Here is a 15,254-nt window from a genome sequence, read left to right as displayed (position 1 = left end):
TGATTGTTCAGTTTGGGGAGTTAATTGAAGGAAGGTGAAGCAGACAGTGGCTCATCTCTGCCTTTTCCAATCTCAATCACTGATTATTGTTAAATAGGAGCCTGTTAATGAATCTGTTGTTTTTATTCTGAGATTGAGAGAGAGAGAGAGAGAGAGAGGTGAGAAGCATTCATGGAGAATCATGTGCATTTGAAAAAAAGAGGTGAAGTTGTTGTCATTCACACTTGATTGACTTCAACCTTTAGCTGAGTGCAAAGTAAACCTTGCTGCACTTTTGTGTTTTTATAACAACAATATTCAATGCTACTTTAAATGTTCTAATTAAATCGGCTGAAAACATACTGGTCACCTAACACTTCCATTTATATATCCATGTTTTTAAAAGTGGCTTTATTTCAAGTATTATTTTAAATATTTTTAGATTATAATACTCTGTGTTGCAGGAAAACACCTTAATGAGCACTGTATAATAAAATAAGAGTGCTGATCATTATCCAGAAATTGACAGTAAATTGCATTACCCAGAATTTCAGGCTGAATGACGGCATTTCTGTGCACATTGGAATGAGATGCACATTTTATGAGGTGGAAGACTTATTTAATTAGGCTTACTAATAAGCTTTTCAACTGGCCAATGTGGGCCTCTCAGCCCATCACACTAATTGGCTGCAGCAGTAGAACTATCGCATAGCATGACAAAACACCATCAGTGATTAAAGTGCAAATTCCACAGATGGCAAATGAAGTTGCCTGTGTGAAAGAGGGTGGATATAAATGTTTTTTGTGAATCCGTTCAAAATAAGATGCTCGAAATATGTTCATGTTTGTAGCACATCTCTCATCTTCAAATAATCTCAAATAAAAGTCTGTTACTGGCTGCTTCTTTTTTTTTTTTCAAAATAAAAGCATTGTATTTTGTACAAAAATATATCATTACATTGTTAAAGACATTTTGTTTTTTCAATTGTGTAATTTCTTGTCTTTTACATTGGTTTGCGATGTTTCACATTCCCTATCAGGAGGATGTTGTTTATTACCTATAATTAACATGACATACCTTGTGTTTTATTTTTCCAGGTGGCAGCATCAGAAGTACTGCCAGCAAGCATGTTCATACCAGTCCCTGGACCAGATAGAGATACTCAAAACACACCTCAGTCCAACTCAAGCTCAGAAGACAGTAGGAAACAAACAGGTATGAACAACTTCCAATGTAGAAAACACACCTTCTTGTCCCTCTTGAAAACACACATGCATCTGCAGTCAAAATTTTAATGAATGTTGTTTTTTTCATTACAGAGGTGCCAGATGTTGAGCCTGAGAAAGGAGTTTGTTTGGCCACAGATACAGCTGAAGCTCGCAAGTCTCCTCTTGAAGAACAACAGCCTGCAAGAGATGATTCTACTGGTTTTCTTTGTTGGAAAAAGGGCTGTAACAAAGTCTTCAAATCCTCCAACGCCCTTCAGATGCACTTCAATGAGGTCCACAATAAAAGGCCCCAACTGCCTGTCTCCGATCGTCATGTCTACAAATATCGTTGCAACCAGTGTAGTCTGGCATTTAAGACAATAGAGAAACTTCAACTGCATTCCCAATACCATGTCATCAGAGCAGCCACAATGTGTTGTCTTTGCCAGCGCAGCTTCAGGACCTTGCAGGCACTCAAGAAGCATCTGGAGACCAATCACCTTGAGTTGAGTGAAGCTGATATCCAGCAACTCTATGGAGGTTTACTAATGAATGGAGATCTGATGATTATGGGTGATCCCTCACTTGGAGAGGACCAGGGAAGTCTTCTTGATGATGAGAAGGAGGGAGAGGAAAGTGACCCTGAGGAAAAGCAAAGCCCAACTGGCAGTGACTCTGGATCTTTGCAAGAGGATTCTGGATCTGAACCCAAACGAGCTCTGCCATTTAGAAAAGGCCCCAATTTTACTATGGAGAAATTTCTTGATCCATCCCGTCCATTCAAGTGTACAGTCTGCAAAGAGTCGTTTACCCAAAAGAATATCCTCCTTGTACACTACAACTCAGTGTCTCACTTGCACAAAGTCAAAAGGGCCCTACAGGAATCCACCACTGGCCAGCCAGAACCAACCAGCAGCCCTGATAATAAACCCTTTAAGTGCAGCACTTGCAATGTAGCATACAGTCAGAGTTCAACACTAGAGATCCATATGCGCTCTGTTCTTCATCAGACGAAGGCCAGGGCAGCAAAGCTTGAAGCAGCTGGTGGCAGTTCAAGCTCTGGTAACAGTAGTGGCCCAAGTGGAAGCACTTCTAATAGCACTTCAACCCCAAGCCCAATTCCAACCACTAACTCCACTACAAGTTCTAGCAACAACAGCAGCTCCCCAGCAGGATCTCAGACAGCACAGAGCATCCTGGGAGGTAACCATCTGAGTCATTCTCATAATGTTGAGAATTTGGGCAACTCAGCATGTCATTCGTCCCCTTCTGAGAACCATGAAATGAAAAAGAAGAAATTTTCTGATATGCTTTCTTCAAGGGGCCATCAGCAGCAACTCCAGCAGCAGCAGTTGGCTCAGGCTCAAGCACAGGCCCAAGCCCAGTTCCAACAGGAGCTCCAGCAGGCCGCTCTCCTTCAGTCCCAGCTCTTTAACCCTCTTCTCCAGCACTTCCCAATGACAACAGATGCTCTTCTCCCACTTCAGCAGCAGCAGTTGCTCTTTCCATTTTATATTCCTGGGGCAGAGTTTCAACCGAATCCAGAATTGAATCTTAGTAGCTCTTCACTAAACTTGAGTGGATCTGCTGCTGCTGCACTATTGGAAGAACAAAAGAATTCTGCCCAGCAGAGCTGCTTACAACAGCAGCTTATGCACCATCACCTTCAACAACAGCACCAAGCTCATTCCCACTCCCAGGGTTCAAGCCAAATGGCTTTTCTTCAACAGAGTGCTCTATCTCACCCAGTAGAAAAAAAGCCAAAGCCATCTCTCCATAGCGAGAAAGAAAGAGAGCTACTAAAGGATAAAGAAATTAGTGATAAAGCAGAGGATCATGCTCCAAAAGATATTGTAGACAATTCAAAGTCCAAAGAAAAGAAAGATGCTCCACAAACTGTAGTCAATGTGAACCATGACTCTGGATTTCCTCCACCGAGGATTGCCTCAGATGCCCGTGGAAATGCCACAAAAGCCCTGTTAGAGAACTTCGGATTTGAGCTGGTAATTCAGTACAATGAGAACAAGCAAAAAGCACAAAAAAAGCCAGCAGGATCTCTATCAGGATCCAGTGGGCCAGCTGGTATCACCAGAGTTGTTGACCCCTTTGAAGGATTAGAGAAACTGGAGTGTGAGTCCTGTGGGAAGCTCTTTTCAAACATATTGATTCTAAAAAGTCACCAGGAGCACATCCACCAGGCTTTCTTCCCATTCCGATTCCTAGAGAGATTTGCCAAAGAGTACAGAGAACAATATGACAAGCTGTACCCATTGAGACCCCAGACACCCGAAGTTGCTGCTCCTCCACCACCCCCTGCACCACCACCTCCCCAGAGGGTACCAACACCAAATGTACCTGTTACTACTCCAACCCACACAACGCCAACTGCTTCCACCCCACAGCCTCCAGTTCCATTGGCACAAATCCCAATGCAAATGGATCTGCCTCTTTTCTCTCCACTCATGATGCAGTCTATGTCACTCCAATCATTACCTTCTCAAATTCCTGCCCAACTGCCAGCTGTGGAACCCAGTCTTGCCACTGATTTGGCCCAGCTGTACCAACAGCAGTTGACCCCTGCCATGCTGCACCAACAGAACAAGAGGCCCCGCACCCGTATCACAGATGACCAGCTAAGGGTGCTTCGCCAATACTTTGACATCAACAACTCTCCAAACGAGGAACAAATAAAGGAAATGGCAGATAAATCAGGACTCCCTCAGAAAGTCATCAAACACTGGTTCCGTAACACACTCTTCAAAGAGCGCCAACGCAACAAAGACTCTCCTTATAACTTCAACAACCCTCCAATTACCACTCTGGAAGATACCAAAATTGATTCAAAGCCACCCTCCCCTGAACCTCAAAAGCATGAATCATATGGAAATAAAAGGTCCTCACGGACAAGGTTCACAGACTACCAGCTGAGGGTACTGCAAGATTTCTTTGATGCCAATGCTTATCCTAAAGATGATGAATTTGAACAGCTGTCCAATCTTCTGAGTCTGCCAACTCGAGTCATTGTTGTTTGGTTCCAAAATGCTAGACAAAAAGCTCGTAAAAACTATGAGAACCAGGGAGAGGGAGGAAAAGATGGTGACCGACGTGAGTTATCCAATGACCGATACATTCGCACTGCCAACTTAAATTATCAGTGCAAGAAGTGCAGCCTGATTTTTCAGCGCATATTTGACCTTATTAAACACCAAAAGAAGCTCTGTTACAAAGATGAGGAGGAAGAGGGCCAATATGACAGCCAAAATGAGGACTCTGTAGATCTCTCGCATGAATACTACACTCCATCTGGATCTTCGGGTCAAACCCCAATGCCCTCATCTTCAAGCCTCTGCCCTCTTCCTCCCACATCCTCTGAATTCTCTCACATGACATCATCTGAAAAGGAAGAGCCTACTCCCGCTAACACCTCAATCTCCTTTGATGAGAAAATAAAACACTCTGCAGAAGCATCACAGAGCCAAAGAGAGCAAACAACTTTGAAACAGGAAACCAGCCATCCATCTGAAATGCCACAGCAGAGGTCGCAAAGAGAGGAAAAGAGTCATTCAGTCCCAAAGAGTTCTAAGCTCGCTTCACCATCCCTCTCCCAACAACAACAGCATAGTGGTCCCTCCATTTCACACACCAATCAGACCTCCCAGAGTTCCCACATGGCCCTTAATTCTCATTTAGCATCTACCTCACAGCAGCAGATGGCCCAACAAATGATCCCATATCAGTGTGAACAGTGCAAGCTTGCCTTCCCTTCATTTGAGCACTGGCAGGAACACCAGCAGCTTCATTTCCTGAGTGTCCAAAACCAGTTTATCCATCCTCAGTTCTTGGATCGCCCAATGGACATGTCCTTCATGTTATTTGATCCTAGCAATCCTCTCCTGGCTAGCCAGCTCCTAGCAGGAGCCATACCACAAATGTCCAGCAACTCCGCCACCTCTCCATCAACGCCGACATCCACTATGAACTCCTTGAAGAGGAAGTTAGAGGAGAAAGCAGGAACTAGTCCAGGAGAAAGTGACAGCATGAACAGTGGAGAGGAGCCACAGCGAGATAAGCGCCTCAGAACCACTATTACCCCAGAGCAACTTGAGATTCTATACCAGAAATATTTGCTTGACTCCAATCCAACTCGTAAGATGCTTGATCATATTGCCCATGAGGTGGGGCTCAAAAAACGGGTGGTACAGGTGTGGTTCCAAAACACAAGGGCCAGAGAACGAAAAGGACAATTCCGGGCTGTTGGGCCAGCTCAAGCCCACCGTCGTTGCCCATTCTGTCGAGCCCTATTTAAGGCTAAAACTGCCCTTGAGGCCCACATTCGTTCAAGGCACTGGCATGAGGCAAAGCGTGCTGGTTACAACCTGGCACTTTCCAGTATGTTACCTGAACAGGAGGCCATGCATTTGAAGATGGATCCCCTGGATATCTCTAGCTATACTCATCTCATCCCTACTAATAGCGATGCACAATGTTCCTCACTGTCACCTGTGAGCAAAAACATGGACTTGTCCCCCAGGGCTCTACTGAGCCCAACGTCTATCAAGGTCGAGGGAGTAGAGGAGTTTGAAAGCCCAACCATTTCCTCAGTAAACACAAACTTTGATCAAAATAAACTTGATAATGATGATTGCTCCTCAGTGAACACGGCCATCACTGATACTACCACAGGTGATGAGGCAAACATTGACAATGACAGTGCTGATGCAAAACACAGCCATATCAGTGGAGATTTCCTGTCTAAGTCTGGAGGCACTGTCCCCTCCATTGAGAATGATGAACAAATGTCCTCAGGACTGGTGAGCCCTGCAACAAGCTACTACACAAAAGATTTTGAAAATGAAAATATTATAGATTACAGTGAAACATCTAGTCTGGCTGACCCTTGCTCACCAAGTCCAGGGGCCTCTGGGAGTAGAAGCATTGATAGTGGAGATAGGCCTGGTCAAAAGCGCTTCCGTACACAGATGACTAATCTTCAGCTTAAGTTGCTCAAGTCCTGCTTCAATGATTATAGGACTCCGACGATGCTAGAGTGTGAGGTGCTTGGCAATGACATTGGACTTCCAAAAAGAGTCGTTCAGGTTTGGTTTCAGAATGCTCGTGCTAAGGAAAAGAAGGCAAAGCTCAGCATGGCTAAGCACTTTGGTATCAACCAGACATCATACGAGGGACCCAAGACAGAGTGCACTTTGTGTGGTGTTAAATACAGTGCTCGTGTCTCAGTAAGGGACCACATATTTTCCCAGCAACACATCTCCAAGGTAAAGGACACCATTGGAAGCCAACTTGATAAAGAGAAAGAGTACTTTGACCCAGCGACGGTACGTCAGCTGATGGCTCAGCAGGAGATGGATCGCATCAAGAAGGCTAATGAAGTACTGGGACTAGCACAACAACAAGCCATGCAGCAACAAGGGATGTTTGACACACCTGCCTTGCAAGCCTTGAACCTTCAGTCAGGTTACCCAAATCTACAAGGGATCCCATCTGTTCTCCTACCAGGTGTTGGTGGTCCCTCAATACCAGGCTTTAACTCATCCAATTCAGGTATATCATCATATAAAATTGCTGCAATTAATAATATTTGTAAGAATTTTTAAATACAAACTATTTAAGAATTATTCAGTATTTTGTCTTCTTTTCCAGTTAATATATCTAAACATTCTTAAAACATGATAAAACAAGAAAAATATTACTTTTATTAATAAAGAAATAAACGTGTCTTCCCTTTAACTTGCGATATGTTTCTCACCCACTTGCATACATATATATATATATATATATATATATATATATATATATATATATATATATATATATATATATATATATATATATATATATATGCCTATATATAAATATATATATAGGCATCTATATTATAGGATATTTAATATATATTATATTATATTATTTAAGGATATTTAGATAATATTTACTGGAAAACAACCTATCAAGTATCCAGTATATTGCAAGATTCTTAATTGTATTTTCTTGATCTGTGTCAACTTCTTTAGCTTTAACTCCTCCAAAACCTCCAAACCTCCTGAACATGCCTGGTGCCAGTGTACCCTCACCTAGTCTCCCCACATCTGGATTACCTAACAAGACCCCTTCCTCCTCTTCCTTGGCCTCACCCAGCCCAGCTCAGGCCAGCACATCTGTTGCCCACTCAAGCCCTACCCCTGCATCTTCAAATTCTGTGACAACACAACCAGCACCCCGCCCTGAACCTCCCAAAGATCGCAATTCTGAGAGGGCCAGGGAGAAAGAAAAACCCAAAGAGAAGGTTGAGAAGCCCCCTACACCATCTTCTGCTGGGGGCACACCTGCTCCCTCCACTTCTGCTGCCAGTGCCAAGAAAGAAAAACCAGACACCGCTGTTCCGGCCACCTCAATGCCGACACCTGGTATGGAGTATGTGGTCGACACTGCCCAGCTTCAAGCTCTGCAAGCAGCATTAGCCTCTGATCCAACAGCTCTGCTAACAAGTCAGTTCCTGCCCTACTTTATGCCTGGCTTCTCTCCATATTATGCCCCTCAAATGGGTGCTCTTCAAGGTGGATATCTTCAGCCCATGTATGGTATGGAAAGTCTTTTCCCCTACAACCCTGCTTTATCACAAGCCCTGATGGGGTTGTCATCAGGATCTTTGCTTCAGCATTACCAGCAATATCAGCAGAGCCTGCAGGATGCACTTCAACAACAGCAGAGGCAACTCCAGCAGATCCAGCAGCCCAAAACAAGCCAAACTATTGCCCACTCTCAAAATGCGGTGGACCGTAAGGACTCTGCCAAAGATCCAATAAAATCAGAGCAGAAGGGCAAGTCCTCTATTGAAACCTCTTCCATTCACAACAACCTAGCCACTGAGCAGTATGAAGTGGACGGCAAAGGTGCAGACTGCCTTCTTGACCAATTTATCATTCCCAAAGTTCCGTTCCGGCTTGCGTGCCGCAAGTGTCAAGCTGTCTTCAACAAGGAGGAAGCAGCTATCAGCCACCTCAAGTCGATTTGCTATTTCGGTCAGTCTGTGGCAAACCTGCAAGAGATGTTGCTTCGGGTCCCCAACAGTGGAAAAGCGGCAGATGGCGGCCTGTACAACTGCCTTGCCTGTGACACCACACTGGAAGGGGACAAAGCGCTTAGTCAACACCTAGTTTCAGCCTTGCACAAACACAGAACAATCAAGAGATCCAGAAATGCCAAAGAGCACGCTACTAGTTTATTACCTCACTCTTCAGCCTGCTTCCCCAATCCTAACACCGCACCTACCTCGCAGTCTGCTACTCACTCAAACAACACCCCATCTCCTCCGCCAACAACATCAGCCACCACGCCGTCCTCATCCGTGTCTGCATCTTCATGCACCAGCTCCTCATTCACGGCCACTCCACTGAACACAACAGCTGCAGGCAAACCCTGGTCCCAGACCCCTTTCTCGAGAGCTTTAGCTGGGAAGCCCAATGCCCCCTCTTCTGCATCGTCTTCTTTTACTCCTGTATCCCCTCCTTCAACGGTTACCTCAAGTTCATTGAGCACCTCAGGGGTCCAGACCTCGATACCAACAGACGTCTTTGCCAACGAGTCTGACTCTGACAGCAGTCAGAAGTCGGCAGACAGGCTGGGCAGGCCAGCAGAGGAGCCGCAACAGCCTGGCTGTCTCAAAGACAGCAGTAGTTGTAGTAATCTTGCAAGTGTAGGATCGGACTCCATCAGATTGTAAAGCTTTCAGTGACAAACTATGTTGAAGAAAAAAAGGAAAAAAAAAAACAGAAGAAAACTCAAAAGAAAAAAGAAAAAAATCTGCAATGTTTAAAATATGTTTAAAAGTATACAAACCAATTTCAGAAAAAGATGTGTAAAGACTAACTGCAATTCCAAAGCTTTTAACCAAAAATTTTAATGTTAGTGGATTGTTTTCCCATATCAACATGCTGGTTTTAGTTTATTACAACTTAGTGTGTGTGTGTGTGAGTTTATATATATATATATATATATATATACACACACATATATGTGTATATATGTATATGTGTGTGTATGTATATATGTATATGTACACGCACACACATTATATATACACACACACACACATATATATAAGAAGAGAGAAGATCTCAGCAGTTAACATCCAGTTATTGCTAGTGCAATGCTATAAATGCAGTGGACTGCCTCAAAGTTATATGAATGGCCCCAAAACCCACTCTACAAAAATCAACAAGCTGTCCCTTTGTTTGCATAAGTATTTGTTCATCATAGCACAGTCACATAAAGCCAGTATGTACTGTATGGGAGAATAGTCTTACAGTTTTCTTGCTATCTAAGCATTCAAATACCAATGGCTTGCTAAAGAAAAGAAAAATAATGTAATGTCTATTTTATTCTCAGGTCAACAGCTCACAACCTTCTCGTGTGTTACAAAAAAGTCATTATTTCATTTTGTTCCAAAACAAATGATAGACATTTCTGTTTTTGTATGACTTTTATTGTCAGAAAGTATTCAGAAATGATACTAACTCAACTAAAGTCTCTGGGCATTCAAGGAGTAGCTGAATCGCTGGTTTTAAACCTTATTTTATTTTAGTATTTTTTTAAACAGTTGAGCTAACAATCCCATTTTACCCAGACACGAAGAGAATTGCAGACTTGGTGGGGGGGGGGGGGAGATTTTTTTTAGGAAAAAAACGTTCTGTATTTATGATAGATATATACATTTTTGGTGTTAAGTAGATTGTTGCATTGGAAATGAATTTAAAACTGTATGGTAGATTGAAAAATCTTTGTGTACATTTAGCTTTTGTATCTTCCAACTTTGAGGCGCTTCAGTTGATGTTGTCTTGGTCATTCCAATAGACTAGATTGAGCAGGAAACTCTATTTCTGTCAAATTCTCAGCTTTTTGTTTTTTGTTCTCCCGGATGAATCTCTGTCACCAGGGGGTTTTCAACTTTGGTTGGTGCAGCACTGACCAAAAGCGAAGAAATATCTGGGATGTGTTGAAAATTCAGTCATATTTGTGTTACCTTAGTGCACTTACCACTGTCTGACTTTCTCTATCTCTGTCTTTATCTGTTCCTCCCTTCTTCCTTTTTTATGTACCCCCTGCCTTTGTAGATTTGGAGATAACTCCTTTAGCTCTACAAAACAGGTACTTGTTTTCATGTCGTGTGGCTGCAGTCTGCTATAGGCTTTATGTTTATTTCAATTATGTTGTCATATATAATGAAAAAAGAATAATAATAATAATTCTCACGCTTTAAAACGAAAAGAAATCCAAAGACTTAACACTTTCACCATTGGTGCATAAAAATAAGAAAAGAGGCTTCTTTATACTTGAGAATTTGTTGCTGTTTTTAAGGAAAGAAAACAAAGTTTTAAAATAAAAGAAGTACGCATCAGAGTTGCCGTTTTTGCTTCTTTGTGAACAGACAAGTGGCTTTTTTACGTCAAATACTAAGAAAACCAAAAATCAAAAAGGGCCCTTGTCCTTGCGTTGTGGAGTAGCACCGTTACAGAGCCATTGCAGTTTGTAAGATAGAGGTTTTGTTGAAGTTTTCTGTCACACATTAAATCAAGGTTTTTTTTGTTTGTTGTTATTTGGTAAAAAATAATGTATAAGGTCTGGTCTTTGAGAACATACAGTGTTTTGCTGCTAATGTAGATTTGGAAAGGAAGAATACCTAAATACATGCTCCTTTTGCTTTTTGGCTAAGCTTTAACAAAACAAAAAAGAAACCATTTCCCTGCCCCCTGCAACATCTTTTTTTCCCTTCTTGTTGCAAAAACGGAACTTTGAAGACTGTGAATATATGTTCCAAAGGACTTTTTTTTTTTTTTTAACAGACCAATGTTAAAAGCCAATGATATATAATGTTTGTAAAAATTACAGTGCATTCCAAATACTACACCTGAGTTTTAATTTCTTAACCAAGGACTGCTTATTTTTTATTCAATTTGGGTATAATTCTATTTTAGCCCATTTCTAAGGGGATTTTAGGCTGTTGTGTATCACTTCTTGATTCCCTCACTCTGATTATGTTGTGTTAAGAGTGAATAGAGTCCCAATGACTTTACTCATTTGAACTAAATCACCGAGTCATAGTGGTTACCAAAAATGTACATACTGTGACACATCTGGTACTTGCACATCTCACTGGTCTGGTCTCAGAATGAAAGGCTGTTTGGCAAAGACTGGTGAGGCAGCCTCCCTTCCGGGAAATTCAAGTAGGGAATTCATGTTCTGTAGGGTGTAAAGCCATGTTCATGCATTGTCTGTTGCAGGTTTGTTAGGGGCATCTTCATTCCAAAGCATTGTGAGACTGGGGAAAAAAAGCAGGACATGTTTTAATAACCCTTGTTTTACATGGTGATAAGGTAGAGTTCTTCCTTTGTGTCCAAAGATGTCCCTCACTAATCATTATTGCAATGGGAATGATTCTGTTTTTATCTAAACAGCCTTCCCCCATCATAAACGGAGTTGCTTTTAATGACCTTTTCCAAACCAAGTAATTTTAAATTAGTAAAAGATGCTTTGGGGGGCAAAAACATATAGCAAGTTTATATGGCTTTAGTAACATTTCCACATGTTTCATAATGTGTAAAATTGTTACGTCTTGCAGAACAATTTGAATTTGGTGTGCATGCTATTGAAATTGGGTTCATTTGATCTGCAAGCTTGCCACTCCTCTCAATCCATGTTATCTATAATATTGTTCATAATTATTTTGGGAGAATTCTGATATTGTATAGTTTATTTTTGAATGCCTTGCATTGTTTTGGTCTCAAATAATATCTTTATGGTTATTTTCATATAACTTTTTTTTGTCGTTGTCCATTTATAAATTAATGTTTCAATGCCAGCTTTAAATTTAAATCTCACCTATTTGTTTTCTATCATTCTCTGGCCACTTTATGGTGTTACATTGATCTTATATTTGTTTGTCACGACACAGTTGTATCTCTTGCTTCCAAAGTGTTCTCTTTTTTTTAATAGGCTCTCATGTGGGGCAGAATTCCTCACAATTGTTTCAGCCAGCATGGACTTTGGATGTGTGTGTGTGTATGCGTGTGTGTTTGTTTCATAAGAGCCAGCATCAGTCTGAGTTTTTATACGTTGTATTCTATTTTCTACTTTTATTTCGCACCAAAACATACTGAGCTGCACAGCTGAATCTTCAGAAAAGTTGTGTAAAGATTTAGAAAAATCTGATATTCAACACAATAATTACATTATGTGGTGAAAGAAGATACCGAAGCACTGAACAGTTATTACTTTAATTATATGAATGTGGCCAAAGCTTCATGCTGTTCAGTTGGTGCCCCTGATGAGTGTATATTTATTGTGGTTAAACCAACATGTGGCTGAGATACATCAACTCTCATTGGGATACTTGATTTTTGTGGACATTTTGCAAAGAGAGAAAGACAAGGTTTTGCTGTAGAGGTCATCATTTTGCCCACTGTGAAAATAAACATGTATACAGATATAGATATATTTAAAGACATCATCAACACTTTTCTTTGAAATGACAAAGAAGGAAATAAAGAGAAACGAACTCTGGGAAACCTGAGAGATGTCATTGTGATGTCTGTCGGAGAAGGCTGTTGGCACACCAAAACTGGGCATGGGAGCCAAAGGCAGGGTACACACTGCCCTGATATCAAGTCATTATTTAACTAACACTATATGCCAATGGGAGTGGACATATGTGACACGGAGAGGAATTAATCTGCGTTCAAGCTCGACTCCGGGTGGCTTGAGCCACCTACTCTTCTCTCTCTGGATCTGCATCTACTTGGACATTTTCTGCACTTACGAACGGGATGGACTTAAACACTTGCTTACGTTGTCTCCCAGTTCTTGGTGTTGCTACCTGTTTCATTTCCTCCTGCCCGTTTCAGTGACTGACACATATCGGAACCTCCGGTCAGAAAGCGATCTGATCCAGTCTGGCATGGAGTCGACCAATTCCATCGCACCATAAACAATGACTGTACTGTTCAAGGGGAGGGGATTTCTTGGGTGTCATTCCTAAGGAAGCAGATAAACACAAAAAAGCGAAACAACCAAAATTAATAACCAAACTAACAAGCAACCAAATGAAAACCACGAGCTCAAGTTTCAAGGTTGAACTGCTACTGGAGTTTCCTGTTCCTTTAGTGGCTCCTAGTTCCACAGCATTTTTGATGCTTTTTTGTGTTTTGTTTTTTTTTTTGTTTTTTTTCCCTCTCTCTCTCTCTTTGGTTTTTCCTCGAGTTATTCCTCCTCCGAGCCTCACAAGCACGGCTCTGTGGCTCCAGGTAGCCCATCCGAGGGTAGAACTTACAGCCTTGCAATGTATAAAAAGAGCAAGTTAAACCAAAAATGTTGTTCTTGATGTCTTTTCTATACTGTAGTCTTGTTAGCTTTTTGTTACTGTAATTATATGATGAAGATTTCCAAACTGTACCAAATGACATGGAGACTAACATACATAAACCACATGGAACTTCAGACTTTTAAAGAGAAACTTTTGTCACAAAAACCTTGTTGTCCTAGTTAAGTTGATTGTAGATGGTAATTGAATATACTCCTTTGAAAATATTTCATCAAGTATGTTTCTTGCTCATTGTGATACATTAAAAAGTATGAGCATAAAATGCCCTTTTTGACTCAGACTAATTTTTTGTGACATGTTTTTTGAATGCTTGATTGAAGCATTTTATACATGCACAGAGTACACAGAGACAAACACAACCAAAGGTCGAATTTCATATTTTTAATTGTTTTTTTTTTTTTCTCTTGGCATCCAGTCATAAATAGATCAGAGAATAAGCAGCCATATCCAACCATTTAATCTAGTCTTTTCTTTGGCATAAGTTTGATTTTGAAAACCTAATTTACCCTAATTGCAATTAATCGAATTTACAATGCACATGATTTGACAGCCCCCTAACACACATTCCCAATATTTCATTCTCTTGTTGGTATTCTCTGCAAGAGCAGTCACACTGAAATTCCTCTTAGGGAGCTTCTATGAACAAGATTAATTAAAACATATTAAGCAAGATATGTAGACGCATAGCTAATTAGAAGTGGCTGTTTTTGACAAATTGAAGTTGATTAAGACTTAAAATCATATATAATTCAATCTGAAGTTTGCTGTTGAAAGAATGGCTCTTAAATTAATTTTGACTTAAGCATCAAATTCATAATTTAGGGCTGATTCGAAGCCTTGTACAAATTAGAGCTCCCTTGTGTACGCCCGTGTGTGTGTGTGTGAGCAGGTTTAAGTGGTTTACGAGGACTTTTTTTTTTAGGTTACAAACTGGCAAATACAAGGGTATTCTGTTCTAAATGTGCTTTATGAGAAAATTTCTTGTGTCCCCTTAATTTATAATGCTTAATAAAAACTTACTAAACAAAGGTTTATTTTTTAAAAGGTAAAAATGCAGAAAGTTTTTTGTGAGGGTTAGGTTCAAGGCTGGACTGGTAATCTGGCATACCGGGCATTTTCCCGGTGGACAATGTATATAACAAGATCTTATATATTTTTGGTCTGATCTGTTGAAGATGGAGCTGAAAATCAGTTTAAAACTATCGTGTATGCTCAGTTAATTCATTCTTGAATTGAAGTGACTAATAGATTTGTCATATATATATATATTTTATTGGCGCACCGATCAGGAAATTTGAGGCTGATAATTGTCAATTGCTAACATTGATTTGTTTTGATAGGTCATTGTGACATAGGCTACTGAAGCAGTCAAAACCATGAGAGCATCAAACACCAGAGATACATTAAAAAAATAAGAAAGCAATATCCATTACAAACTCTAAAACTGCTCCAGTGAGAAATCATTCATATCTATATTTGTTTACTGTCTTTGGCGTTTTGCTGTAACACAAATCACAAATTTTTAAGCAAATGCATGATGCGGTGCTGTTATTGAAGGTTAAACAGATACATCTGTTATTTGTGGTATTGTGACCAACATTAATCTGATTTAATTTGGGATCCTCACAGAATAGTGCTGAGATGAGTGACTGATGATGAGATATGGAGAGCA

The 15,254-nt window shown here is 40.7% G+C and overlaps 2 protein-coding genes across 2 annotated transcripts in view; both read left to right on the top strand.

Moving 5' to 3' along the window:
* The window catches only part of zfhx3b (zinc finger homeobox 3b), a 193,955-nt gene extending 180,108 nt beyond the window's left edge, over positions 1-13,847 (top strand). The window contains 3 exon segments of the mRNA XM_052150779.1: positions 1,078-1,195; positions 1,300-6,750; positions 7,221-13,847. Coding sequence (XP_052006739.1) covers positions 1,078-1,195; positions 1,300-6,750; positions 7,221-8,929 — 7,278 coding nt within the window. The 3' untranslated portion in view covers positions 8,930-13,847.
* The window catches only part of LOC127652647 (zinc finger homeobox protein 3-like), a 215,549-nt gene that overhangs the window by 20,766 nt on the left and 179,529 nt on the right, over positions 1-15,254 (top strand). The window contains exons 5-7 of the mRNA XM_052138914.1: positions 1,078-1,195; positions 1,300-6,750; positions 7,221-8,902. Coding sequence (XP_051994874.1) covers positions 1,078-1,195; positions 1,300-6,750; positions 7,221-8,902 — 7,251 coding nt within the window. The remainder of the gene's footprint in view (positions 1-1,077; positions 1,196-1,299; positions 6,751-7,220; positions 8,903-15,254) is intronic.

This window comes from Xyrauchen texanus, chromosome 2, assembly GCF_025860055.1.
Source record: "Xyrauchen texanus isolate HMW12.3.18 chromosome 2, RBS_HiC_50CHRs, whole genome shotgun sequence".
Taxonomy (NCBI): Eukaryota; Metazoa; Chordata; class Actinopteri; order Cypriniformes; family Catostomidae; genus Xyrauchen; species Xyrauchen texanus.
The sequence above is the reverse complement of the archived record's forward strand: the minus strand, read 5'-3'. Positions and strand labels throughout refer to the sequence as shown.